The 27,850-nt window shown below is 47.4% G+C and overlaps 1 protein-coding gene across 6 annotated transcripts in view; it reads right to left on the reverse strand.

The window, feature by feature from the left end:
* The window catches only part of Dmbt1 (deleted in malignant brain tumors 1), a 64,155-nt gene continuing 36,305 nt past the window's right edge, over nt 1-27,850 (reverse strand). For 5 of the 6 annotated variants that reach the window (XM_037209836.1, XM_037209832.1, XM_037209829.1 and 2 more), the window contains 19 exons: nt 27,716-27,784; nt 26,141-26,464; nt 24,255-24,281; nt 20,123-20,176; nt 18,212-18,241; nt 17,576-17,605; nt 16,579-16,726; nt 15,005-15,210; nt 13,840-13,869; nt 13,224-13,253; nt 12,189-12,512; nt 11,297-11,326; nt 10,730-10,759; nt 9,604-9,754; nt 7,766-7,974; nt 6,655-6,839; nt 3,508-3,896; nt 1,903-2,174; nt 1-567 (listed from right to left, as the gene is read on the reverse strand). In XM_037209836.1, the coding sequence (XP_037065731.1) occupies nt 395-567; nt 1,903-2,174; nt 3,508-3,896; nt 6,655-6,839; nt 7,766-7,974; nt 9,604-9,754; nt 10,730-10,759; nt 11,297-11,326; nt 12,189-12,512; nt 13,224-13,253; nt 13,840-13,869; nt 15,005-15,210; nt 16,579-16,726; nt 17,576-17,605; nt 18,212-18,241; nt 20,123-20,176; nt 24,255-24,281; nt 26,141-26,464; nt 27,716-27,784 (2,711 nt within the window). In that variant the 3' untranslated portion in view covers nt 1-394. The remainder of the gene's footprint in view (nt 568-1,902; nt 2,175-3,507; nt 3,897-6,654; nt 6,840-7,765; nt 7,975-9,603; nt 9,755-10,729; nt 10,760-11,296; nt 11,327-12,188; nt 12,513-13,223; nt 13,254-13,839; nt 13,870-15,004; nt 15,211-16,578; nt 16,727-17,575; nt 17,606-18,211; nt 18,242-20,122; nt 20,177-24,254; nt 24,282-26,140; nt 26,465-27,715; nt 27,785-27,850) is intronic. The other variant, XM_037209826.1, reaches the window with a different exon arrangement.

Here is a 27,850-nt window from a genome sequence, read left to right on the forward strand (position 1 = left end):
TTGCCTTGAGAAAGAGTCTTTATTTAGCTTGCCTCGTCGTGAGGACAGATTAAGGTTGGCACTACAGGTTGAGAAAGTCAGCTATAAAAAACGTGAAAAGGAAAACTATCTAAAAAAAACATTGCTGCTCCAATGTTTGGCTCAAGGTCGTGTGGGGTTGTAGACAGGGATCTCATTTTCCTATGACATTCCTCCCCGTCTTCAGCCCGCAGACCCTGGGAAAACTTGGCCCACACCTTTCTTCTCTGCCATCTCATCATACTTTGCCATGCATGCATTTGTGCTAAGGGAAACCTAGCCACGGTGTGTCCGGTTGCCGAGTCTCACGCGCTCATGCCTTCCATCTTTTCTGGGAATCGGTGCACGTGGAGCCAATGCCTGGGTGTGCTTTGCTTCACATCTTAGTGCTCGGAGGCTGGCCACGGGCAATGCGTGTCCTCCTTCCAAGTGTGAACGCTGCCACAGCTAGGACCAGTGCCAGGAAGATTCCACCAAAGATGGCAGCGGTAGGGTAGGCTGCCTGGGAGCTAGCTGGAGCTGGTTTCTCCACATCCTTCACTGCCAAGTCTGAGGGGAAAAAAAAGAGAGAGTGAGATGATGGCGTGGGACAGGACACGGGCCAGAGAATGGCAGAGGGGACAAGGAACTGGGTGGTCCTTGTCAGAACCTTTCAGTGGGGAGGGACGAGGAAATGGGAGAAGAGGAAACTGAGGCTAGCTTCCAGGAGGCAAGAGAGATTTACTTCCATTGTCTTGCCAGCCAGGGGAGTTAGGGAAGGGTCTTAGCAGCAACTCAGACCTGGGCTTTGGGAGAATGAATCTGGATTGGGTCTGCAGATGAGTGTAAGGGGAGAGGGCTGTGGCATTTAAGCCAGTTGGGAAATGGTAACAAGAGTCCCAGGCAAAAGGAATCCTGGACCTGAGCTACTGTGGTGACTGCAAGATAAAGGGAAAACAGATACTTGCAGCACCTGCCTCTTGCTTTTCTCACTGTCCTGTTCAACGAAGTCCCACCCCGAGCGGAGGCACCAGATTCGCACAAGTTCTGCTCTGACTATACCTGTCTATCTGCCTCCTGCCATGCAATAGGCCTTTGGTAAACATTGAATGAATGAATGAGGAAAGAGTGTAGAATCAGCCTGGCGTAGGACCGGCCTACTGTGGGGCATGAGGACAAGAAGCTATCACAGATGGTTCCCAGAAGGTGGCAGTGATGTCCTGATCTAGGTAGGGGTAGGTTTGTGACAAAATAACAAACCCATTTCTGCCTCGGTCACCCTGGCTATTATATCTCCCTACCTGACACCAGCCCTGGCCGGAAGTCCCAGGAGTCCCACTGTGGACATTTCCTAGTCAATGCCCACAACAAAACAACATAGCAGAAATCACACCTACCACCTGGGCTAGGTGGGGAGTAAAATGGCCTGTTTAGTGCCAGTCCCCCCAGACGTCAAAATCAATTCACGTTTCCTACGTTTCCATGTCCCACCAAGCCGGTGAATTCAAAACACCTGTTACCACCATGATGCGGAGCAATATTCCCATTACTTACATTAACAACAGAAACTATAGCGCATTCATTAAACACCCAGTGACTTGCACCAGACAAGGACCAAGGCATTTTAAGGAACATTGCTTTAGCAAGACCTCTTAACAGTCTGAAGAGACATTAGCTCTCTCACCTTATAGATAAGGATTCTGGGAGCTCCAAACCCAGAGAATCGAGCCTTCCAGGTCACAACTCTCTTGCCTACGACCTACATGTGACCTTGAGTCTCGGGGAAAGGCCTAATTCATTGACTGGTGTGCAGTTTGTGTTGGCCCATAGAACAGACAAAAGCATCCCAAATCGACCAGAATCATGGACCCCACTGGGAAGTAGGATCTGAGGGTAACCACCTACCCAGGCTCCTCCTGTCTTTGCTGGGGGATTGCAACTGGATGGGTCCCAGGACAACGTCCACCTTCTCCTGATAGGAACCCGTGTCCCTCTTGGACCTCACCACGCAGCCCCGGTAGCACCGGGACGAGGCATCGTATGCTCTGCACACCACCAGTTTACACTGCAGGTACACTGAAGGGAAGCGGTTCAGGAAGTGGAAGGAACTGAATTTGAAGCGGGTAATGCGCGGTGACGGTGAGGAGTAGGTTCGGTAAGTTTCATCTCTTACGCATCTGGAAGTAAGGAGAGCAACCGGTTAGCTTGCTGAAGCCTGGTCTCATCTGAATACCCCTGCACGCTGCAGTCATCCTGGCTGCCTGGGCCTTCGGTGCCACCACACACAAGTTGTGGGGTGTGCACGTAAGTCCCAGCAGCCCCAGTACCTACCCAGTGTGTTTAACACAGCAAATCACCTGCCGTGACAAGCTCAGTGTGCTCGGATAATTGGGGGGAGCTCAAGTTTGGAATCCAAGAGCAAGCCAGAGGCAGGACAGGAAAGGAGATGGCCTCGTCTTCCCTTTCCTGGTCACTGGGCCTCAAAGATAACAATCAAATGTAGGCTGAACATCTTCCATGCTCCCTGACCCTTGTCTCCTAGGGCCCCTCTGCCGAGCCCCCCACCAGGCCTGGCCTGCCCCTGTGCAACTACATGTCCATGTTGACAAGTTCTCTCTAGGACCCCTACTCCAGTACCCAGCACTTCCTCTCCCCTGAGGCACCTTGTCTCTGCTGGTGATAGAAGGAAACTAGTGGCCAATCTTCTAAAGGAATTCCACTGAGAAGAAGTGCCATGCCCGCCCGCTGGTAGAGATTTCACAGTGTGGCCTGGACTTGCACACCCAACCTGTCAGGCCTCCTCCAAGAGTACAGAAGCATCACACCTGCTCCTCCAGGCAAGCTGGAGCAGAGACCAGTGCAGCCAACCTGGTCTCCATTGATTCAACCTCAACATGGAGCCAGGGTGGAGAACTTGCATTCCTGGTAGATGGCTAAGCTGTGTTCTCAGGGCCCACCATCCTTTTTCATTTAACCTTCCCAATATCTAATCCCTGTCCCTATCTCCAGCTGACTTGTGGTGCAGAAACTGACCCAGAGATGTGTGTACTTTAGTTTGGGTCTACTCTCAAATCAATGCATTTCCCATGGCATGTTCATGTTTTTTTAACCCTAAGGCTAGAGTTGAGGCAGGAATGGCCTCAGGGTTGCCATAAACCCATCCAGTTGTTCACATGAGGCTCTGGGGAAGTCTCAGCCTCAGGGGTCAAGGCCTGCTTCAGTTATAAGTGTAGATCTTTTTTAGCCAACCAGTTGAGTGACCGTTGGTGAGTCATTCCTCTCTTCCCACAGGACATGGTGCCTAATAACATGTCCCCTTCATCAGGAATGTGACCCAGGACACAGCATGAGGGCTCCTCAAAAGGCAAAAGTCCCATGTAGAAAACTATCTAAGCTTGAACCCCTGACAGGTTCAGTTAGCCAAAAATCTGCATTCCTTGAACTTTTTTAGCTACTCATGTGTGAGTTATAAGGCCAAAGTTTGCATCTGTCCCATACACGAGTCCTTACCCACTCCGGATGAGATCATATGTCAAAGATGAGAAGTCATTGGGGTATGGTGAAGCCACACAGGTGTCCACAAACAAGGCCAAGGAGGCATCAGAATGGAGAATTTCAGCCTGAAGGTACAAGTTTTGGTCCAGATCCACATAGTATGGGCTGCTGGTCACTGGATACAAGAAGGAGGAGGATGTATAAAAGGAAACATTCACATCAAAATTGCCGTACTGGACTTCTTGGATCTCGACGGTGTTGTTGGTGATGTACACAGTATTGATCCAGGTGTTCTGAAGCATCTTGCAGCTGACATGGATGTGGAGGTCCTTTTTCCTTTTGATGATGCCATTCGAAACAGCTGCTTTGAGGAAGTTGGAGTAGTTGATGGTCTCATTGTCAGTCTAACAGAGGAAAGCAGATCAGGTCGGGTCAGTGCTGGTTTGGGTTAGAATGAGCAGGAAATGACTCAGGGAGATGCTCACAGAATCTTACAGAGGTGCCAACCTGTCTGCTTTGTGGCTGCTATTACCTAGGATGGATATCAGCGTAACCAGCCAATGTCCCCCACTCTCCCACATTCTCTGGCACATGGTGATGCAGGCCCTGATAATCTGTACTTATGGCTCTTGCTTGTGGCAAAATGAAGATGTCTTGATGGCCCTCAGCCTGCAGTGTGTCTGACCAAGCTCAGACTCCATGGTTCAGGACTCAGAGCAGGATGTTCTGAGCCTATTCTCACTGTCACTGGGGGCAGTAGGTCTCATACTCATGAGAGGGTCCTGGTAATATCAGTGTAGAATGCTTTCTATTTTGAGTGAGTGATGACTTCTTCAGTGTGGTGATTGGCACAGTGGAAGCTGGAAGCCATGAGATCCGCACTTAGAACTGAAGCAGGCCTTGACCCCTGAGTCTGAGACTTCCCCAGAGCCTCATGTGAACAACTGAATGGGTTTATGGCAACCCTGAGGCCATTCCTGCCTCAACTCACTCTACTATGGAACTATTCACTTTCACTGAGCAGCAAACTCATAAGGAGGCTGTTGCCCTGTGCCATTGAATGTGTCTACCATCTCTGAGAGCTGCCATGCCAGGAGCCTTACGCCTGGGGCCTGTGAGCATCTTAAGGAAAGAGTGATGTCTAAACACGTCTCTCTCGTTTTCTTGGTATAGCAACAGCATCAGTAGCATCTGTAAGTATCCATGAAGCAACTGGAAGGAATGAAGCCAGTGGACCAGAAGTACTTTGATAGGCAGAGGGTGTGGCAAGGAGCCAGTGGCCAAGAGGACACTCGTGAACACCTGGAAGACCATGTTGGTGACTGTCTGGCTCCAAGTAAGGAAAGCACAAGTACGCCATCACCAGGCTGGGGCTGTGAGGCTCTTCACAGCCTGGGTGCTATGATGCACTTCTCTCAATCCCATGTCATAAGCCCTGCATGCTATATGGGCAGGAGAATAATACCATAGTGACATGGACAGTGTCACTGTACTCTTCATAGTGGATAAAAAGGCAGGGCAGGGCAGGACAGAGCAGAGACAGACAGGCAGACAGACAGACACACACACACACACACACACACACACACACACACACACACACAGAGAGAGAGACAGAGACAGAGACAGAGACAGAGACAGAGAAAGCAAGCTTTCCACTATAGTCATGTGAACTGTGAAGGGTGAACCCCTAACTGATTGGGACCTGGATAAGGTCCCCTGTGTTCCCAGCACTTACACAACTTGCATATAATTATTTTTTCAGAATCTAGAGCCTTCCCCTTCTTGTCTGTTGTTGAGAACTCTACTCTGCATGTGAGCCTTCCAGAAACACTGAACATGAGACAAAAGCTTTTGAATTGTAACACGAATCTTAAAAGGTCTTATTAATAAAAACAAACCCGGAGCCAGGTATTGGGGTGAATGATGAAAGATCAGAGAGACAGAACAGGCCACAGCTAACCTCACCTCGCCAATTCCTCAGCTGATCTCGTTTCCTCAAACTGGAAGCCTCTGTGTCCTCATCCGAATGGATCTCAACTGAACTGCTGCTCAAAAGCCTAAAAGCTTAAAAGGACTCTAGTTCCTGGTCCTTGTGCCTTCTATACCTTTCTGCTTCCTGCCATCACTTCCTGGGATTAAAGGCATGCGTCACCATGCCTGGCTGTTTCCAGTGTGGCTTTGAACTCACAGAGATCCAAACAGGATCCCAAGTGATAGGATTAAAGGTGTGTGTGCCACCATTTTCTGGCCTCTGTATCTAATCACTGTTTAAGCTCTGATCCCAGATAAGTTTGTTAGTTTTCACAATATATTGGGGAACACAATATCACCACATTGGATAATCTCTTTGACCCTTTCCTCATCTTTTCTAGTCTTGTCTCTCCCTCCTCAGACTGACCAGAGCCTAGGGCAGGGCCAGCCTGGTCAACAGAGGCATCATATCCTGCTGTGCTCCAGACCCAGGTCTGGGGAAGAACCTGCAGAAAGGACTCGGCAGTACACTGGCCTCCTCCACGTCCTAGCAATGTGTCCGAGAGCTGTTTGCTGCTGTAGAACTCAGGAAAGAAGGTGCATTTGGACCTTTGATTCAGGGGGCTTCTGCTTCTTTCCCCCACCCCAAATGAAACTGTAGATGCCCCAGACTCTGTAAAATCCAGAGCTTCTCCTAGGAGCTGTGTGAATGGAGTTCCGCTGGCTGGTCTCTCTGTTGGACACAGCCCTGGACACTGCCGGGCTCCCCCTCTGTGCCTGCCCGTCCTCCTATATGGAAGTAACTGTGGCTAGCATACCAGAGGCTCCTGCCTCCCTTCACATGAATTACGTTCTGATGACATCACAGCCATACCTCCTGGACCCCCGGGGTGCTAGAGGCAGCACATATGTCACCGTGATACAGCGTGCTCGGGGCTGGGGAGACGGCTCAGTGGGCAAAGAAACGCATGCCAAACCTGACAAGCTGCGTTCTGTTCCCAGGACTCACGTGGCAGAAGAAAGGAACCAACCCCCATAAATTGTCTTTTGACCTCCACATGCAGACAGTGGCATACTAACACACACACACACACACACACACACACACACACACACACACACACACACACAAAGTAAATTTTTTAAAAAAGAATGCATGCTCACTAGAGTGGGCAGTGCCAGGCTTACCTGTTTGGTAGTGCCACAGCCTGTGTAGGGAATTGTGAATATGACCTGCCTCTGTGTTATCTGGGGCTGACACTGGTAACTTGCATTCCAACCAGGAATGACAAGATCCCTGGCAGAATAGCCCATGGACTGAAGGTAGTCCCTGCTCACACTGGCTTGCATGTGATTTGACAAACAAAGGAGACCTGGAGGACAAGAGCAGAGGGTGCACTGAGTCAGGATTCCAAACCCCACAACCCTTGGGAGGGTCTTTTCCCAGGTAAAGATACACAGATCAAGAAACCTAATGCACATGGTCCACAGATGAGATGCATGCTCACAACAAAGTCACTATGGCCCCAAGAATAGCCTTTGGCTAACAATCAGCCTTCTCCTCAAGAAAGCCCAATGAGGGCTCTTGGATGTGTAGGCTTTTCTGGTATGGAACTGGAGACAGGATTTTAAATATCCAAAACATTTTATCAAGTTAGCATTTTCCCATGAAGTAAAACAATTGTACAATAAGAATGTAGTGGAAGGTCCTTTAGCTAAGGAGAAAATGTATGCCTCTGATCCTAGCTGAGTAAGAGACCTTGGTTATCACCGTGTTCAAGCAATGTAGACGAGGGTTCATATAGCATCTCAGATTGGGGCCATAAAGCCTCTGTTAGAGTAGCTGCCCATATTAAGGTATCCATCTCTATCCATCTTCAGACAGAAATCAAATGTGTCAGGTCTCAGGACATGGCCAGTGACTCACCCTCTGGGAAGGTCACAGAGTTTCAAGCCTGGTGTCACCCACAGCTCCTTCTGGCATTGTCCTCTCACTAACTGTTGAGAACATCATCTCATACCTTCTTATTCTTTGCCATCACACTCAGGCCAGTATAATTCTCATCAGCCAATGCTGGCCCTTGACCCTCTTTTGGATGTCCAGATATCCCAAGTCTTGGATGCCCCAAGACTAACTGCACACAGCCTCTCTCAATTGGCAATATAGGAAATCAATCATAGGGACTACGGTTGGAGTGTTCTAAATTTTTAGGTTATAACCCCAGGACAATACAGGAGCAGAAGGCTCTCAGTGATGTCCCCAGTCCTAACAAGCCTTTGTTCTGACAAGGGAACTTACTGGTGATGTTGTTGGCATAGACCGAGTAGTACTGAGCCTGGAACCCTCTTCGGGTAACACTGTGATCAGTGATGAAGCGAACCGACATGAAGTTGGATGTGGAAGTGAAAGAGCCCATGGCCCCATCACAAACCCGAGCAATGAGAGGAGAACTGTGGTGGGGGCCATCGAAAATCTCAATATAATCATAGCTGCAGCCCCCTTCAAGCCTGAAGAGACAAAACAAGCAGTTAAGTGTTATGGGATGTCTTTCTGTACACTGTGAATATATGCTGTTCCCATTGGTTAATAAATAAGCTGCCAGGAAAGGCCCAAAGCTACACAGAGAAACCCTGTCTCGAAAAACCAAAAATAAATAAATAAATAAATGGATGAATAAATAAATAAATAAATAAATAAATAAATAAATAAATAAATAAATAAATAAATAAGCTGCTTTGGCCTGTGGCAAGGCAGCTTGGAGGCAGGTGGGAAATCCAAGGAGAGAGGAAGGAAGGAGAAAGGCAGAATCTGGAGAGACGCCAGCACTGTTAGGAAAAACAAGATGTTAAAGTGCTAGTAAGCCACGGCCATGTGGCAACTTATAGATACATAGAAATGGGTTAAGTTATAAGAGCTAGCTAGCAAGAAGCCTGCCATAGGTCATACAGTTTGTAAATAGTATAAGCCTCTGAATGATTATTTTATAAGCAGCTGCAGGACCACAGGACCGCGGGACGGGGCAGGACCAGAGAAACCTTCTGGTTACAGTTAAGTTCTCTACTGTCCAGATATGGATGAGAGCTCAGGGCTCATGGAAACTCTGACCAAAGTCATTATTTGGAAGAACAGATGACAACTTTAAATCCAGGGAGAATTCATCTTGCCAAGGCCACCATGCCATGTCTTCAAACTGCCATCTAAGGTCACATGTATAAGATCTATAGTCTCCCTTTCTGACAGTCCTTTAAATCAACAAAGGAAGGTCACCAGAGAACATCTTGATTTGTTCCTTCAAAGTGCTCCCAGGTCCCTTCCAGAATGAAACAAATATCAATGAATTCATAGCGATAGAGATGAGTAATGAAAGAAAGAAACACTGAACCTCTCCAAGGCTCAGGTTTCTCATCTCCTAAAATGAACACTGTGCACTATGCATACTGAAGAGGGCAGTGGTGATGTCCACATGGAGCTCTGCATGGGAAAAACATAGTTCATGAAAGGTCACAAGCAGTGGACACTGTTGTTTCGGTGCTAGTGAATACGGGTATAGTTTCTTAGCCATCTGGGCCACTCGCTTCCCAGAATGAAGCAAATATTAATGGGCTTTTGTAGACATCTTCTCTGCTCAAGAACATTTTCATTCATAAGCATGAGTGATAAGAACTCTCCATATGCATCAGTAATGCTAGCACCCTGGCTCCTGAGGACTCAGAAAGGAAGGGGCCGATGAGGAAAGGGCTGCACTGAACAGGTACATTTGTATATTGTGCCCCCAAGACTAGCATTGCCCAAGCCCAAACCCTCCCTCCCACTGCAAACATTTCCCAGAATTAGAGCATTCTCTGATGACCTCCTGATCAACAAGATGAGAAAAGCAGGGATTCTGGCCCCTTCTCTAGCTGAGGCTTAGGAAAGTGGCATCCCATGGCCATGCAGCAAATTCAGGACAACCCTGGGACTTTAAGTCAGAATATTTTCAACTTCCTGTGCCCTTGTTCCCATTCCACCACTTGCCATGGGCTACTCTCCAAATCAAAACTGGAACCCTTATTTTAAATGTCACCTTGACTATCATCCCCTGAATTTCAAAGCACCCCAATTTTTTCCTCTGACATCTGCTCTACACCCACACTTACTGCACATCTCTGAAGACCACAGTCACACGGTAGTTGTTTGGGACCTCAATGTTCCACACACATCTGGCATTGTTAGGGTAGTTCCTGGGGTAGAATGGACTGGAAAAGTTCCCAAAAGGTTGGGTCAGGAAACCTCCACAGGTGTAGTTTACTGTCAGGAAAGAGAGGAAATGCTGATGAACCTCAGAACATAGCACACAGCTGCCTGACAGGAGGAGAAATGTTTGACACAATATCCAAGTTGGGAACCCAATAAAAGCCAGCCTAGCCCTGGCTCACTCACTGAAGCCTAAGGGGGGTGTGTGTGTGTGTGTGTGTGAGAGAGAGAGAGAGAGAGAGAGAGAGAGAGAGAGAGAGAGAGAGAGAGACAGACAGAGAGACAGAGAGAGACAGAGACAGAGACAGAGAGACAGAGACAGAGAGAGACAGAGAGACAGAGACAGAGAGACAGAGAGAGAGAATATACATTGTGTCTTGAGACAAGGTCTCTCATTGAACCTGGAGTTCACTGGTTAAGCTTGTAAACCCCTGCTTTCACTGACTGGCAGACAATGGTCAGGAACAGCCCGCTTGGACCTGTACCAGGGTTCATGGACTCTGGATGCAAAGAGATTCTTAACCCCCATCTCAGGGGTTTTTTTCAAGGATGTTTGGATTTTCTGGTGAGTAGTTGGATCTCTCTGATGAATGGAGACATAGAGAGCAAGGAACGTGGCTCTGCAGCTCTTTTTACCTATCCTAACTCATGGAGTCCAGGGCTGCAACCTTCTCGCAGAGATAGCATTATGGTTTGGTAGAAAATGTCCACCAATAAGCTCATTACTAAAGACTTGGAGCCCAGCTCATGAATCCAGTCCTGTGATTGGATGCTGAGAGCTCTGAACAGATTTGTCGATTAATCACTTGATCTAGTAATTAGGTAAATGATCTGGTTGAGTAGAGTAGGCTACTGGGGGCATGCCCTAGAGAGATATACCTAGTGTCTCCCCTCTACCTACGCCCCCCTCTCTTTCCTCTCATCTTTGCTCTCCCACAGATTTCAAGTAAGGCCAGGAATATGCACCCCTTTCTCCAACCTGTTGGTGAGAGTACTATGGAGTGCTTTAGCTTAATCTAAAGTACGTACCATAGGAAGGAGTTGTTGTTGTCCACCAAACTAGAGAGGAAAACAAAGTTGGATTAGAGTCCGGAAGTATGAAGCAAGGGTGAAACTCACTGTAGCTGGGACATGGAATGCAGGGACCAGGGAGTCATTGCAGCTGGGAGAAAAGGACTCATAAAGAGCCAGCAATGCCCTGTACCATGTTTGTGGAGGCCCACCACAGGGATAGTTAGGTGGCCCAGACCCTACCGGCAGCTTAAATTCTCTCCTAGATGATGTCATGAGAAGTCTCAGTTATCCCTCAATATACAATTCATGGACAAGACAAAGCTCTGCCCAAGATAGATCCTAACAGCACCAGAAAAGACTGCTTAGTAACACAGATTAATTACTGCAACTTTCTTATTCCACTGGGCCAGGCAGGGGGTCCTGTGAGCCTCTCAGAAACTGCCTTTCTACTTTAAGGAGAACAGAAGGTTCTGGGACAGCAATAGTGCTGTAGGGCCCTGCCCATTCTGGAGCTACTGCCAGGTATCGTGAGCCAAGCAGAGAAAGATGGACACGTGAGACTTGAAGGACAGATGGACTCACCTGGACTGGGAGTGGATGTCGGCTCGGGGACTGTGAAAATAAGAAGAAGCCTTGTTAGATGCCCTGATCAGGAGGTGGCTAATCTGGAACCTGAGTGAATGACACTGGGCAGAATATGCATTAATCTGTGTTCATCCCCTGCCTCAGAGTAGGAACTGATAGCCATCTATACTCCCAGGAAGATGTTCCTCATGAGGGCCAATTAGTATTCTACTCTCTGGTCCTCCTTAAGGTGAGAAATGTGTCTGGAAGAGGTGACAGGCTGAACTTTGTATCTCATAGCTATCCAGTGATTCAGATGTTAAGTGGCCTTGTCCAGGTTAAATATTTACATGAGACCAGCTAGGCCTCAGGGCTGGGTTAGGGGGGGTGGGTATCAGTGTGGGGTACAGGGCTGGGTTGGGGGGGGTGTCGGTGTGGGGTACATGGCTGGGTCAGTTCTACTCAAATGGCCTTGAAGCACAGGAATGAAAGTACTAAGCTGTCATCATGGACACGGATGCTCCTCTCTTACCCTAAAAATTCCTGTGCACAAACACACACTCACAGTGGCCAATGGCCACTGGGCGTCATTCAGAAAACCTTGTGAATGGTTGTGGACCGAGAACACTTTGAGCTGGAGAATGTTCAGTAACATAGTGTCTTCCTCACTCTCTAGACAGTGTCTCCCTCTCTCGCCACAGAACTGAACCATGAGAAAAGAAACACTGAAGAAGCCAGTGTTTTTCTCCTGGATTCTTCTATCCAGTGAGGGGTTAAAATGACTGACATCCCTTAGGTTTTGGTCACCGGTGACAATATCCACGGCAAGACAAATCCATTGAGTAGTAAGACCGAAACATAAGAAGGCCTTTCATCTATGAAGAAGACATTAGAGGTTCACCCAACTCACATGAGCAGATGACTCCGGCATCTTCAGGATGGGCACAGTTATGGACAAGCCAGCCACTGTGACGACAGTACCACAGGTGAGACTCATACCCTGAGCAGGCCACATCATCTAGGAGTATGGGCCCTGAGCCCTGACCAAACCGAGCATTTCCTGGGGCCGACAGAGCCGGGCCACAGCCAACCTGTCTGCACACCACATTGGCATCATTGATGTCCCAGCTGTCATCACACACGGTGCCCCAAGAACCTTCATACAGGATTTCCACTCGGCCCTGACAGCGGTTTCCTCCATTGGCCAACCTCAGCACCAGTGAAGACTCATTTACTAAGGAAAAAAAAAAGGCTTTAAGTAAACATTAAAGTAAGTAAGCATTAAGTAAGAAACATCATAAAAGCAGTCCGATGTCCCCTGGACTCATGGAGAAAAGCTTTCCTTGAGTCTCTGATTCCACCACTGGCAGATGATGGTGGATACCAGATCCCCTGGACTGGTGGTGCAGAGTTTCGGCACCCCGGACACAAAGAGATCATCAAGTGTAATTAACACCTATCCCAAGGCTGATTTCAGGTGCATAGGTGTTTGCTGGTGTGGGCTTCAATCTCTGGAGAACGGGGGAAATCTGGAGGAAGCACTGTGGACTAGATACCTATTTCTACCTGTTCTGGCTCACACAGTCCAGGGCCCCAGTCTTCCTGCAATGCCATGGTGTTATGAATGGAATGGGAAGTGTCCACCAATAGGCATTTAATGAAAGAACAGAAGTCCTACTCATGAGTCACACACCATGATAGGATCCTGAGGGCTCATCAAATCTATTAACTGAACTGATTCTGCAATGGATTAAATAGGAGATGGATTTTGGGGAAGAGTAAATCACTGGCAGTGTCACAGGAAAGACATGGCATCTTCCTAATTCCTTTCTTTCTTCTTGCCTCCCTGAGCTGTGCTCCACCACAGACTTCAAGAACATCCCAGAATTCTCTAACCTCTTGGTTGAAGAGTGTAAGTCATGCTTTGGTCCCATCCCACACTTACCATAGGAAGGATATGTTGTATTCCACCAATCTGGAGAGGAAAACAAAGCTGGATTAGAAGAAAGACTTGTGCATCAACTTTGGTCAAGTAGAAAACATTGTACAAATAAGTACTGTGGCAGAGAAAAAAGAAAAAAGTCCTTTCCACGAGAGCATGTGGTGGCCCTGACCATGCTTACACATGTCCATCAGAACAGTGGTGAGGTGGCCCAGGGATGCAGGGCAACTATAACTATGTCCTGAGTGACGAGTGCATCCTAGAAGAACCAGGCCATCCACACCTTAGGCATATGACAGGAACAGTCTCTGCTACACCACATTGTTTGACCTTTGCAAAAGATAGTGCTTTCCATACAAATAGCATAGGGAAAGGCCTCCAAGGCGCATGACTCCACCAGAACAGCAAAGCATAGCAAAATGGATTAAGTGCTGCCACCAAGAAAAGCAGAAGGACACAATGGCCCAACAGAAGATACCATTGTCCTCTCCGTAGAGTGCTGAGGATACTGCGGGAGACAGAATCCTGAAGAGTCCCACCCATTCTGAAGCTGTTGCATATGACTGTAGGGAGAATAGGGACAGGTAGTAATATAGGCTCTAGGAAGATCTCAACTCACCAGGGATGGTCGGGAATGGCGATGGAAAAGCTGTGAGAAAGAGAAGCCATGTCAGAGGCCTTGAATGAAAGGTGCCTAGCTTGGCCCTGGATTCATGACACTGAGCAGACCAGACACTGGGTTGTACTCATCTTCTGCCTCAGAGTAGGGACTGATAGTCATCTACATGGCCAGGAAGATGCTAACAATGGGGTCATTAGAGCCCACACTCTGCTCCCACTTCAAGGGGAGACATGTGTCTGGATGTGTTGACAGACTGAATCCTGTGATTTGTATCCACCCAGTGAGTCAAGGGTAACTAGCCAGATCCAATTCTTATACTGGACCACTCAGCCCTCACAGGGCAGCCCCAGCCACACTAGACATGAGGCACAGATTTGGATGGCTTTATACTCATGGACACAGACTCTACCCCAGCACCTTAAAGAACTGTACACAGACATACACCTTCACCAAAGCCCAATGAGGGAACTTGAATTTAGGATTCTCTGATGGGGAGCCAGAGACATGATTGTAAACAAGCAAAGTGTTTTGTCAAATGAATCATTTTCTCATGAAACAAAGAACTCCACAGCCTATGAGTAGCGTTGTCATGAAATAGGGACTTGAGCTAAGGACAAAGCCAGTGTCTCTGCCCCTCACTGCATAAGCGACCTTGGACATCACATTCCTCAGCCCTTCACCAGCAGACTCATAGATCTACATAGCATCTCTGATCGGGACTCATAACCTTTGATAGAATGTTCTGTCCCTCCTTGTATGTCCTAATCTATCCTTCTTCAGACAGAAGACAGATGTGCTAGTTCTCAGGACATGGACAGTGACACACACGTTGGAAGAGTCACAAAGCTCCAAGCCTGGCGTCACTACCACTCCTGGAACTGACTTCTCACTGTCTATCAAAAAATCACCTTAGACCTTTTTATTCTCTGATGATGACGCTGAAGCCAGTGTATCCCATCACCCAGCCCTGGCCCTCAACCATATTTCTGGCAGCCAGATCCCCAAGACTTACTGGACACAGTCCCTCTCAACAGGAAGCAAGCATGGGACCCAGTGAGGCCATGCTATTGCTTATGTCCCAAACTCAGGAAAGCCGAGGATCAGAAGGCTCCTAGTGACACCCCAAACACAAGTGGACACCCTTTCTCTCAGGGGAACTTACTGGTGGCAGGGACAAAGGTAGCGATGTAGTCAGCCTGGAACCCTCTCCTGGTGACACTGCCATCAGTGATGAAGACTACGGACATGTAGTTCCTTGTTGAGGTGAAAGATCCATTGGCCCCATCACAAACCCGAGCAATGAGGGAGGAATCGTATTGAGGGCCATCAAAAAGCAGGATATAATCATAGCTGCAGCCTCCTTCAAGCCTGGGGAGACAGAATAAACAGTTATCTTCTCCATGTCTGGAATTTGATGTGGAATCTCACATCATCACAGGGATCACTGTCCCGGTAACAGTGATAAAATGTATCATCTGGAAAAATAGATGGCTTCCTGGAATGCTAAGGGAATTCATCTATCTTCCCTAGACTGTCATGCCTGGTCTACATTGTTCCTTTGGGGGTCACAGATCTGTAATCTGTACCTCTCCACAACAGCCTTTTATGTAAACAAAGGAAGGTCACCTGAGAAAAATCTAACATATTGCTTCAAGGTGTAACCAATTATCTTCATGATAAAACAAATCTCTGATAAATAAAAGAATGGAAGGAGAAAACATGGCAGGACTTGAAGACATGACTCAGTTGTTAAGTTCACTGGTTGTTCTTCCATGGGACTAAGTTAGATCCCCAGAACATACAAAAGAGCACACAACCATCAATCATTCCATATCCAGGGGATTAAACACCTTCTGGCCTCTACGGGCACCAGGGAGGCAAGCAGTTCAAACACATACATACAGACAAAACACTCAAACGTATAACAAATAAGCCATACAAAACAAAAATCACAAGACAAGTCATTGGACCTCTGTAACTTTCAAGTTTCTCATCTCCAATAATGAACACTGCATTCCATGACTCCCGAAAAGGGCTGTGGGTGGTAAGGCCATGATGAAGCAGTGTATATTAAGGATGCCTTTGTGCCAAGGACCTGAGCATCTACAGGTGCAGTATTTATATTGTCCTACAAGGACACTGATACCGTGTTTGTGTGGTACTAGAACAGAGAATTCCAAGACAACTGCAAACAGTCACCCAAAGAGGACCAGGGAACACAGCTCAGTCAGTATGGACTGGGACCCTCCACACCTCAGTGGAATTGTACTTTTATCTGGACCCTGGTGACTCATAGAATGAGAGAGAGCTATGAGGAAAGCTTTGCACTTAAGTGCCCTCATTAGCAGCACTGACCCATGTACCTCCAAGACCATCATTACCTGAGCCCCAAACTGCCCCTCCCACTGAGTAACACTTCCAAGTATTTGCATATTCTCTGGCAATTTCCTGAACAACAAGATGAGAAGAGGAGATATTTAAGCTCCCCTTTTTTGACTGAGGTTTAGGAGAGTTGCATCCCATGGCCATGCAGCAAATTCAGGACAACCCTGGGACTTTAAGCCAGAAGATTTTCAACTTCCTGAGCCCATGCACCCATTCCACCCTCCATGGGCTACTCACATCCCAAGCCAAAACAGGAACATCTTTTTTATTTAAAGTCACCTTGACTACCACCTCCCTGAGTATCCAAGCACCCCTCCTTCTCTCCAACATCTGCTCTGCACCCACACTTACTGCACATCTCTGAAGGTCAGAGTCACACGGTTGTTGGTTGGGACCAAAATGTTCCACACACATCTAGCATTGTTGGGATAATTCCCAGGGTAGAATGGACTGGAAAAGTTCCCATAGTGCCTGTCCAGGAGACCTCCGCAGTTGTAGTCTACAGGAAAGAGTGGAAATGCGATGAACCCTAGCACACAGCCTGACAGGAGGAGGAATGTGTGATACAATATCCAAGCGAGGAACCTAACAAGAGAGAGCCTAGCCCTGGCCAATCCTGAGACACAGAGGGCACCCTCCTAGGTGGCTTTTCTTTGTGGGGGGAGGTACAGGTTGGTTAATGGATGCGGGACAGGAATGGCAGTCTTGGGAAGTTCCATCAAAGCCACAATGAGGTGTCCCCTATACTTATGACTCCCCCAGCTGCTAGCTGATGGTGGTTATGAGATCCCTTGGACCAGTGGTGCATAACTTCTGCACCCTGGATACAACAGGACTCTCAGGCACAATTGACATGTATTCCAAGGCTTATATATCAGGTGCATACGTGTTTGCCTTATGGGCTTCAATCTCTCTGGAGAACAGGGGAAATCTGGAGGAAGCACTGTGGACTAGATACCTATTTCTACCTGTTCTGACTCACAGAGTCCAGAGCCCCAGTCTTCCTGCAAAGCTGTGGTGTTATGAATGGAATGGAAGTGTCCACCAAGGGGCTCACATTGAACATCTGGAGTCCCACTCATAGTCCAATGCCATGGTTAAATTTTAAGTGCATCACCAAATCTACTCATTGATATGGGATGTTTAAATAGGAGATGGATTTTGTGGACAGAGTGGATCACTTGGTATGTGCACAGAAAATGCATGCAGTCTTCCTAATTCCTTTCTTCTCCTTGTTCTTCTGAGCTGTGATGCACTACAGACTACAAATACATCCCAGAATCCCTGTCTCTCTCCAACCTCTTGGTTGAAATGTGAAACCTATCCTCTGGTCTCATCCCACACTTACCAGGGGAAGAAGTTGTTGTATCCCACCAATCTGAAGAGAGAAACAAAGCTGGATTAGAAGGAATGTCTGTGCATCCAAGTTGGGTCAAGACACCCTTTCTGGGAAGAGGAAAACATTGGACACAGAAGCACTGTGGCTGAGAAAAAGAAAGTCCTTTCCATGAGATCTGTGGTGGCTCTGACCATGCTCTCATGTGTCCACCAATTTACAGTGAGGTGGCCCTGGGCCCCAGGACAACTATAACTTTGTCCTGGTTGACAGTTGCTTAAAGGATCATGTCATCTATACCATGGGCCTATGACATGAATAGTCTCTGCTGTCACCATGTCCCATGACTCTTGATAAGATAATGCCTTCTAGACAGACCTTGCAGGAGAGGGCCTTCAGAGCAAATGATTTCACCAGGAAAATGAATTTCAGCAAAATGGGTTAAGTGCTGCAATTTTGTTATGGCACCGCGACAAGCAGAGTGTAACATTGGCTCAAGAGAAGATACTGTTCTTAGTTCCTTTCTTTCTCCCCATCCTTCTGAGCTGTGCTACACCACAGACTTCACGAACATCCCAGAATTCCTGCCTCTCGCCAACCTCTTGGTTGAAGTGTAAAAGCTCTGCTTTGGCCTCATCCCACACTTACCAGGGAAAGGAGTGGTTGTATCCCACCAATCTGGAGAGGAAAACAAAGATGGATTAGAAAACAGGCCTGGGCGTCAAAGTTTGTTTTAGAGACATGTGCCGAGAAAAGGAAAACATTGGACACAAAAGCACATTGGCTTACAAGAAGAGATTCCTTTCTGTGGGAGCAAGTGGTGACCTTGGACATGCTCCCCTCTTATGCCCCTCATTGAAGCAATGAAGTAACCCAGGGCCCCAAGGCCACTGTAACATTCTCCTGAATGACAGTTACTTAGTGAAAGAATAATGCCATCTCTTCCTTAGGACCATGATAGGAAGAGTCGCTACTGTTCCACATTACATGGCTTTTGCTTTCTAGACAAATAGCATAGGAAAGGTCCTCTATAGCAAAAGATTTCAACGGAAAAGTGAAGTTTAGCAAAATCAAGTAAGTGCTGCAACTCTGTTATCCCACTGAGACGAGGAGAGGGTGATATTTGGCTCAGCAGAAGCTGCCTTTACATAGTGGAAAATGCTGAAGGTTCTGGGACAGACAGAATACTGAAGAGTCCCACCATTCTCTGTAATTGTTGGTTGTGGCTGTGAGCAAAATAAGCAAGCATCCTGACACCTGTCTGCTCCATTCACCAGCCTCACAGCCAAAGGAGACTCTGTTCCTGGAAAGACATGGTGGATTCTCCTTGTTATTCCGTGGGGAGGATGGAGCTGGTGTGATCACGGGAAGCTCTTTCATGGGGTTTAATGCAATATGGGATTTGAGTTCCTCCCATTGTTGCTTCTCAGGTACCCTGTCTCAGAAAGACTTCACCCTGTCACTCTGACTTCACCTCCTCATGGAATGTTCACTACTTGTGTTCTAGACATTAAAGGTGTGTCTCTCACCAGGAGGGCTCTGTGTCTGCTGTGTTGACATGGGTAGAATCTGCCCTGGATGGTGGCCAGACACTTACTCCATCTTGTATCTAAGGCCTTTGAGTGCCATGCACTCTTCTGGATGACAACATCCACTGCAGAACGTGGACTGTTTCAGGGAGAGAGAGCAAGCAGAGCCCTCCAACTCCTAACACACAGACTGCACATGGGCACATCCTCCCCACCCTGACACTCACCCACCAGCAGTAAGGACAAGAAAGAGGAGGTTGCTCTATGACAGACCAAAGGGATAGAATGAGGAGCTCCCTGGCAGAGGAGAAAGAAGTTCATAGGTCCCGGGCAAGGCTCTCACCAGCAGCTCACCCACACAAGGTGGAGAGTGTATATCAGAACTGCCTTTCAGACCCACTAGAACAGTATTAAACATGAGTAGAAGCTATTGTTCACCCACTGAGCTGGGTCACATGACTATCTCCATGAACTCACTTTCTGTGTACAAAAACAGCCCACTAGAGAACCCTGGGCTTTGTCACTGCTGGTCACCAAGACTGCTGAAGTGAACTTATCACCAAAGTCAGGATTTCGAGCAACCAACATGTTTAAACAAGACAAAGGTCGGCTCCAGTTTTGGCCTGGACTAAGCCCCTTGCTCTCTAGACAGGGCACCCCTTCGAAGTGACCCCATAATGGGATCCCATAATATAGCATCGGTCTCATTTTGCGACAGAAACCTCTCTGAAAGCTTGTCTTATCTTGATCCTCTAAACCCAAAGTTTATTCTAACATAACACTAAATTTAGAGACTATAGAATTTAGAAACCCACTCTTATGCTGACTGACTCCTCCTCACACAGAGAAATGGGCAGTGACAGGGGTCCCAGTAAAGGAAAGCACCCTTGATCAGGAGTCAATCCCACCTTCTCTAAGTTTTCAAAACACATGCCCACCCCCCATCCCCTTAACTGTCCCAAGAAAGTCACCACCATGAATGACACTGGCATTACAACCGACACGGAGAGATTTATACAATATTTATTACCTATTATTATAGTAGTATCTGGAGTGGTGGTAGGCTCTGGAGTGGTATAAGGCTCTGGAGTGGTCAGCATTGCACGTCCATACATAGATGAGAGAGAGAAATAGAAAATATAAAGTTAAGTCTCCACTGAGAAAAACCAAGACATGCAAGTACAGTGAAATCTGCTGTCGGGATGTGCTTCAGGACCTGTATTAGGTAATATGTACAACTAGAGATCTTCCCTGTGGCCAGTCTTGGTTGCACCACCCATCATGCTGACAGCTGGACAGGTAGGGTTCCTGTCCTGAGCAGTACACAGCTCCCAAGAGATTGTTCCCTGGGGTCTGACAAAAGGGGCCCCTCCAGGTGCTGATACAGAATGGACACAGTCCAGTTGCAGACAGATGACATCTTCATCCTGGGTGTTCCCCCTGTCGTCACAGACAGTGCCCAGGTAGCCCTGGCACAGGACCTCCACTCAGCCCTTACACTGGTCACTGCCGTTCACCAGCCTCAGAGGCAAAGCTGCAGGAACTGCTCCCGTGGCGTGCTGTGCTCTGTACTAAGACCACCTGTGCCCTTCTTCCTCTGACCTCCAGCGCTGTATTGTTTGTATTCCCCACCTTGGACCTTAAAAATGACCTTCTTCATAGGCTTCCCACTCCCCTGTACCTCAATTCTCTGACAACGTCCAGACAAGGGACCCTCAGAGTCACCTCTTCAATCCGCATTCAGCCATCACTGTCCCAGGGCAGAACTCTTGACTCAGTTTCCATCAGCTTCCAGGATATCCATGTCTACCATCCAAACCTACTCTCCCTCCCCCATCGGGATCCAGGATGCCACCCTGCGACATCCTGTGCCAGTGTGCTGAGAAGGTGGACATCAACTTTGATGTCTTCCTCCGCCTCTCTGCCCTGCTCTCATCTGTATCCCTTGCTTGGTTCTTGAGTTTCCTCTTGACCAAGGCATGTGTATTTCAGTCACTTCCCTGCCCTCAGTGCTTCAGCATAGGCCAGGAACAGTGGCACACAAGTGTAAGCACTCAGGAGGGCAAAACCAGGTAGATATCTGTAAGTTCAATTTGAACACGGTCTACATAAGGAGATGCAGTCCAGCCAGGGCTACATGGTGAGACACCGTCACACACTCTCACAAAGAGTGTTTGAGCATCTTCTCCATCCTCATCAGGATCAAGGATGCAATGGTATTTGTCTAACAGAAGTCTTCCTTCGACCACCCCAGCCAGCTCTCCCTGTGTAAGGACCAGCATGACTGAGGAATCTGCAGGCAGCATGCTTCTGCATGGTGTGGTGCCCCTAAGTCACCCACAGTGGAACTCTGGGCTGCTTGTGGGAGGAAACAGACAGCAGGTGAGTGCTGGCAGGCCCCTCAGGAAGGAACAGCTTTAGCGTCCTGACAGCAGGAGTGGGATCCCGGGTGTGGCTTTGCTGTGGCTACTCTGTGGTTATGAGTACTCTGAGGTATGACAGTGGTAGGTTGGGTAAAGTTGGTCTGATACAGGCAGTGCTGGGTTCAACTCCCACCTTCCCATTTACAGACACAGAATCTTAGACAGGCAAGTATTGACAAATTATCCAACTATGTTTTAGTTTTCCCATATGCAAAACGGCATTAATGATACTTATCTCAAAATATTGGGAAGGTTTTATGATAACACATATTACCTGTATTAACTGAGCATAGATTATGTGCAATATATTTAATATTTGAAACATTTCTTTCATTTTTAATGATGTGCATGGGCTTGTGTCTATGTGTGGTTATGTGCACATCAGAACAGGTGCCCATAGAGGCAAGGAGAGGGTGTCAGAGCCCCTGGAGTAGGAGTTATAGGTGGTTATTAGCTGTCTAAACTGAGTGCTGAAAGCTGAACTCAGGACTTCTGCAAGCACAACGTATGGTCTTAATGCCTGAGCCATCTCTCCAGCCTCTTCTTTAAATACTGATGCATTCATTTCACACATAAAAACGATTTGGCTGGGGGTACATAACAAGTTACTAACTTTGATGATGCTATTTACCTTTGTAAACACGGCTCAGGTTGTACAGAGGAAGAAACAGTGACTGTTTCCACTAGCTTTTCTGACACTAGGCTAAAGTTAATTTCATCCACCAAGTGACTGGAGAGTAGAGAAGAAGGAAGGTGAGGGACAGGGATTGGTGGAGTGTGCCCGGCACCTTGACACCCCTGTCTCTCATCTCAACTCCATCCCTGACTTCTGTGCCCAAAGCTGCACCAGGATTCCACCAGACAGCAGCAGCAGGGCTGCCCATCTGTTCTGGTGAGCTCCATTCTCACCATGGCACAGCTGAAACATTTGAAGGAGTCTCAGTTGGGGATGTGATAAGATCATGTTTGCTTATGGCCATGTCTGTGGGAAATGGTCTCGATGGAGAATTGATGGGGAAATGCCAGCCCACTGTCCTGGGCAGGTGAGTCTGTGCTGTATAAAAATGTTAGCTAAGGATGAGCCAGAAAGCCAGCAAACAGGACTCCTGCATGGCCTCTGCATCAGTTCCTGCCTCCAGCTTCCTGCCTCCTGCTCCTGCCATGGCTTCACTGGATGATGGACTGTAACCTGTAAGCCAAATAAACCCTTCTGCCTCCAAGTAGCTTATGGCCAGTGTTTTATCACAGCAACAGAAAGCAAACTGGACCCCCAGCCCACCAGTAACCTAGAGCCAGAGACCAAGAGCAAAGGAGCAGGACTGAGTATTAGTTATAGCTTCTGGGATCCACCAACCTTATGAAAGATCAAACTCAATTTAGGAAAGAATCCACTGTTTAGAAATGACCTCATAGGTTACAAAATCAGCCTCAACTGCATTGCATTGTGCATTACTACTGGGATGGGGGATATGTGGTTGAGTCTTGTCTACGTGCACAGAAGAAGGTCTTGATAAAAATAATTTTTTTGCAAAATGAGATAAAGCAAGTGGGTAGGAGATGAAGTTACATCATCTCAATATGATAAACAAGAGCTGGGCATGGTGACACTTCTAGAATCCCAGAACTCTGGCATAGAGGAAAGAACATCAGGAGTTCAAGTAGCTTTGCCTACAAGCAAGTCTGAGAACAGCCTGGGCTACATAGGTCTTTAAATAAATAAATAAGCAAAAAAAATTACATATTTTTCTGGTTTTTGAAGACTTGGCAAACTAATGGCACTTTACCCTTGCTAATATTAAAGTCTTACTATTTGGGCCAAGGAGGAGTTTTCTCAAAGTATGCAGGAGGGCAGGTTATCCTCACATATCATCTTCCAGAACGCAGGTCCCTGAGCCACTCTGGGTCTCCATGAGTCAGAATCTTATGAGGGAAGGATGTGAATCCCAAGACCCGCACTAAGATGCTGTAGGATGTTCTGTATGTCCTGTGGGAGCCTGTTCTTGGGTTCCTCGTGGCTTTACCCAGCAGGTCTGCATAGAGGATGATTAGGACCATGGCCCTGAGTGCAGGTGTCTGAGATGGTCTGCACTTGGTTGTGCTGGGGGATGGTCTGTATGTCAAGTTGCTCTGATTGGTCAATGAATAAAATCTGATTGGCTGTGGCTAGGCAGGAAGTATAAGCGGGACTAACAGAGAGGAGAAATAAAAGAACAAGAAGGCAGAAGGGGTCACTGCCTGCAGCCACCACCAGGACAAGGAAGATGTAAAGTACCGGTAGGTCACGAGCCGCGTGGCGGGGTATAGATTTGTGGAAATGGATTAATTTAAGATATAAGAACAGTTAGCAAGAAGCCTGCCATGGCCATACAGTTTATAAGCAAAATAAGTCTCTGTGTTTACTTGGTTGGGTCTGGGTGGCTGTGGGACTGGTGGGTGACAGAGATTTGTCCTGACTGTGGGCAATGTAGGAAAACTCTAACTACACTAAGACATTCTATTTGATTCTGACAAACAGTAAAATTCCAGACAGGGCAACAACCATGAAGACCGTGACTGTATTACCACATGAGCCTTGATGCTCCAGCTGACAGAAGCTTTTTTTGTGATTACATGTCCAGATGGGACACAGATTGCTCAGTGCAGCCTAGAATCATTCATATTCATTTAATGAGGCAGTAGTTATTACGACATAGAGGAACACTATAACATGATAGAGGTCCATCTTTTCAAAGTACTTACCAGGTGTGGTGTAACTTGCTTGAGAAGCTATAAAGGAATAAAAGCAAATTCAGACTGTGTGTTTCAACCACAGGAATTCTGGAAAACCCCTCCTGGGAAGCAATAGCCCTGACTCTTATGCATTGATCAACCAGGAACACTGAGGTCAAGTTCACCAGCCTGTGAACAGAAAGAGTCTTCACTCTGCTATGTAGGCTCCCCCAAAGCCAAAAACCTAGCATTGAGGTTCCATTTTCCTTGGTCAAAAGAGGAAAACAGTCTTTGTAATATCAATCAGCACTCTGTGTCCATGGCATCCTTCACAGATTACAGAGGTGGTGGATCAAAAAATGGGGGAACTTCTGCTCTGTGCTAAGCATACAGACACATCACCCCCTATCCTCATACCAGGAGCACTGTGGTCCTGCAGTGACTTACACAACTAAGATATTCCATTCACTCTACGTCTGGGGATAACTGGAAGGGCAAAGGAGGGCATGCAGGGGTCACACACCAGGTTATATAAAGACTGGAGGATCAGAGGGTTTGTGTATAAGCAAGGGAGTTCTTAGAAAATACCTCCAATGGAGACTGAGAGATAACTGCTCAGGAATGGTGAGGGTGTGGTCAATATAGTAGCCCTGGTTTAGCATATGAGTACATATATGTGGTATGCATATATTATAGAAACAGCAGGGCTGCTCAGGTCTGGCAGGAGGCATAAGTTTGGACTGTTCACACTTAGAGCCTATGTCCTGCTTGTACATTCTTGAGGCCCGGGCACCCTGTTAGGCTCATGTACATTTTCCAAGCTGGGCACAATTTGAAGAGGTGTGTTCCCTGCCCACCAGAGACGTCCATCATAGTTAGGTGCGTGAAGACATCAACCGACAGTCACGCACATCAGGCAAGTGCTAGCTGAGATATGATTATGAATAGGAATGTGTTGAGAATATGAATAGCCACTGGATGACACACAGTGTATGTGTGTGCTTCTGTGACAATGTCCATATTTGTCTCTGTGTGTATGTCTGGAATTGTATGTGTCAGTGTATCTGAGTGTGTGTGCGTCTGTGCTGTGTGTAAAAATCTGTCTCTGTGTCACGTCACTCTGTGATGTGCATGATTGCTTGTGAGAATATATGTATATGCCTTGCTGTATCCATGTATGAAATAATCTGTATGTTACGATCATGCAAGTATCTATCATATGGCTTTATCTCTGTGTATATATGAGTTTGCTTATGTCTGAGTGTGTGTGTGTGTGTGTGTGTGTATGTGTGTGTGTGTGTGTGTGTGTTTCTAAGTATGTTGAGTATAAATCAGGAAGGGTCTTCTAAAGAGACAATGTCCCTGGTCTTTAGAAAGAGCAGTTAGAAGAGTCTAGAAAAGGACAGGACAAGAATAGACTGGATCAAGAGACCAGAGCAGCCAGAGTGAGCTGAGTGTGGCTACAGGTGGCAATGTTGGAGTGTGGACTGTAGCATGCACAGCTTTGTAGAGTGAGTGACCTGCAGAAGCCTTTGTGATAGGAGAATTAAAGAGAGGCACTCTGGGCACGGTGGCAAACATCTTACTGCTTTGCCCTCTGAACACTGGAAAATCGTATATAGACAAGGATACATTTCTTGAAAACAACACTGTACAGCATGTGTGTGCTGACCCTGGTGCTTTAGTCTGGGCTTGGTGCTGCTTTTCCATGGGTTACCTGTGTCACATAAACTCTAGAGTTGCTGGAGAACTGAGAGGATTGACAGGAAACTGACTGAGAATGCCACTGCTCTGGACATTCAGCAGTCCTTACAGAGGCAGTGTGAAAAAGGACAGAATGGAGTTCTGGGAGCCTTAAAAGAGACCTGTGCATACTGCATTTCTGGGAGGCAGAACCAGTGATCTTTGGGTCATACCTGAGCAGATGACTCCAGCGTCCTCATGGTGTCCACAGTTATGGGAGAGCCAGCCTCGGTGGGAGCAGCTCCACAGGTAGTACTCATGTCCAGTACAGGCCACATCATCCAGGACAATGGGCCCTGAGCCCTGTCCAAACCGGGCACTTCCAGGGGCAGACACTGCCCAACCACAGCCCAGCTGCCTGCACACCACGTTGGCATCATTGGTGTCCCAGCTGTCGTCACACACGGTGCCCCAGGAACCCTGGTAAAGGACCTCCACGCGACCCTGACACCTGTCTCCTCCATTCACCAGCCTCACAGCCAAAGGAGACTCTGTTCCTGGAAAGACATGGTGGATTCTCCTTGGATATTCCGTGGTAATGATGGAGCTGGTGTGATCACGGGAAGCTCTTTCATGGTGTTTAATGCAATATAGGATGTGAGTTCCTCCCATTGTTGCTTCTCGGGTACCCTGTCTTAGAAAGACTTCACCCTGTCACTCTGACTTCACCTCCTCATGGAATGTTCACTACTTGTGTTCTAGACATTAAAGATGTGTTTGTCACCAGGAGGGCTCTGTGTCTGCAGTGTTGACATGGGTTGAATCTGCCCTGGATGGTGGCCAGACACCTACTCCATATTGTATCTAAGGCCTTTGAGTGCCATGCACTCTTCTGGATGACAACATCCACTGCAGAATGTGGGCTCTTTCAAGGAGAGAGAGCAAGCAGAGCGCTCCAACTCCTAACACACAGACTGCACATGGGCACATCCTCCCCACCCTGACCCTCACCCACCAGCAGTAAGGACAAGGAAGAGGAGGTTGCTCTATGACAGACCAAAGGGATAGAATGATTAACGCCCTGGCAGAGGAGAAAGAAGTCCATGGGTCCCTGGCAAAGGCTCTCACCAGCTGCTTACCCACACAAGGTTGAGAGTGTATATCAGAACTGCCTTTCAGGCCCACTAGAAAGGTATTAAACATGAGTAGAAGCTATTGTTCACCCACTGAGCTGGGTCACATGACTGCTTCCATGAGCTCACATTCTGTGTACAATAACAGCCCACTAAAGAACCCCGGGCTTTGTCACTGCTGGTCACCAAGACTGCTGATGTGAACTTATCACCAAAGTCAAGGTTTGGAGTACACAACATGTTTAAACAAGACAAAGATCTTCATGGTTTTGCCCTGGCTAATACCCTTTCACTCTAGACAGGGAACCTTTTTGAAGAGCCTCAGAACGGGATCTCATAGTATATCACCAGTCTCATTTTGCCTCAGAAAACTCTCTGGAAGCTAATCTATTCTAGATCCTTTAACCCCATAGTTTCTTCTGGCATAACACTAAATGTAGGGATCATAGAATTTTGAACCCCACCCCCATGCTGACATACTCCACACACAGAGAAATGGGCAGTGAAAGGGATCCCATTGGAGGAAAGCCCCCAAGAACAGGAAGCAAATCCACCCTAAGTTTTCACAACACATGTCCACGCACCTCATCCCATTAACTCACTCAAGAAAAGTCACCACCATGAATGACACTGGCAATACAACCTACAGAGTGAGATTTAAACAGCTTTTGTTACCTATTGGTGGATAAGGCTCTGGAGTGGTGGTAGGCTCTGGGGTGGTGTAAGGCTCTGGAGTGGTCAGCTCTGCACGTCCATAAATAGATGAGAGAGAGAAATGGAAAATATAAAGTTAAGTCTCCATTGAGAAAA

The sequence above is a fragment of the Peromyscus leucopus genome, chromosome 1 (genome assembly GCF_004664715.2).
Source record: "Peromyscus leucopus breed LL Stock chromosome 1, UCI_PerLeu_2.1, whole genome shotgun sequence".
In the NCBI taxonomy this organism is placed as follows: Eukaryota; Metazoa; Chordata; class Mammalia; order Rodentia; family Cricetidae; genus Peromyscus; species Peromyscus leucopus.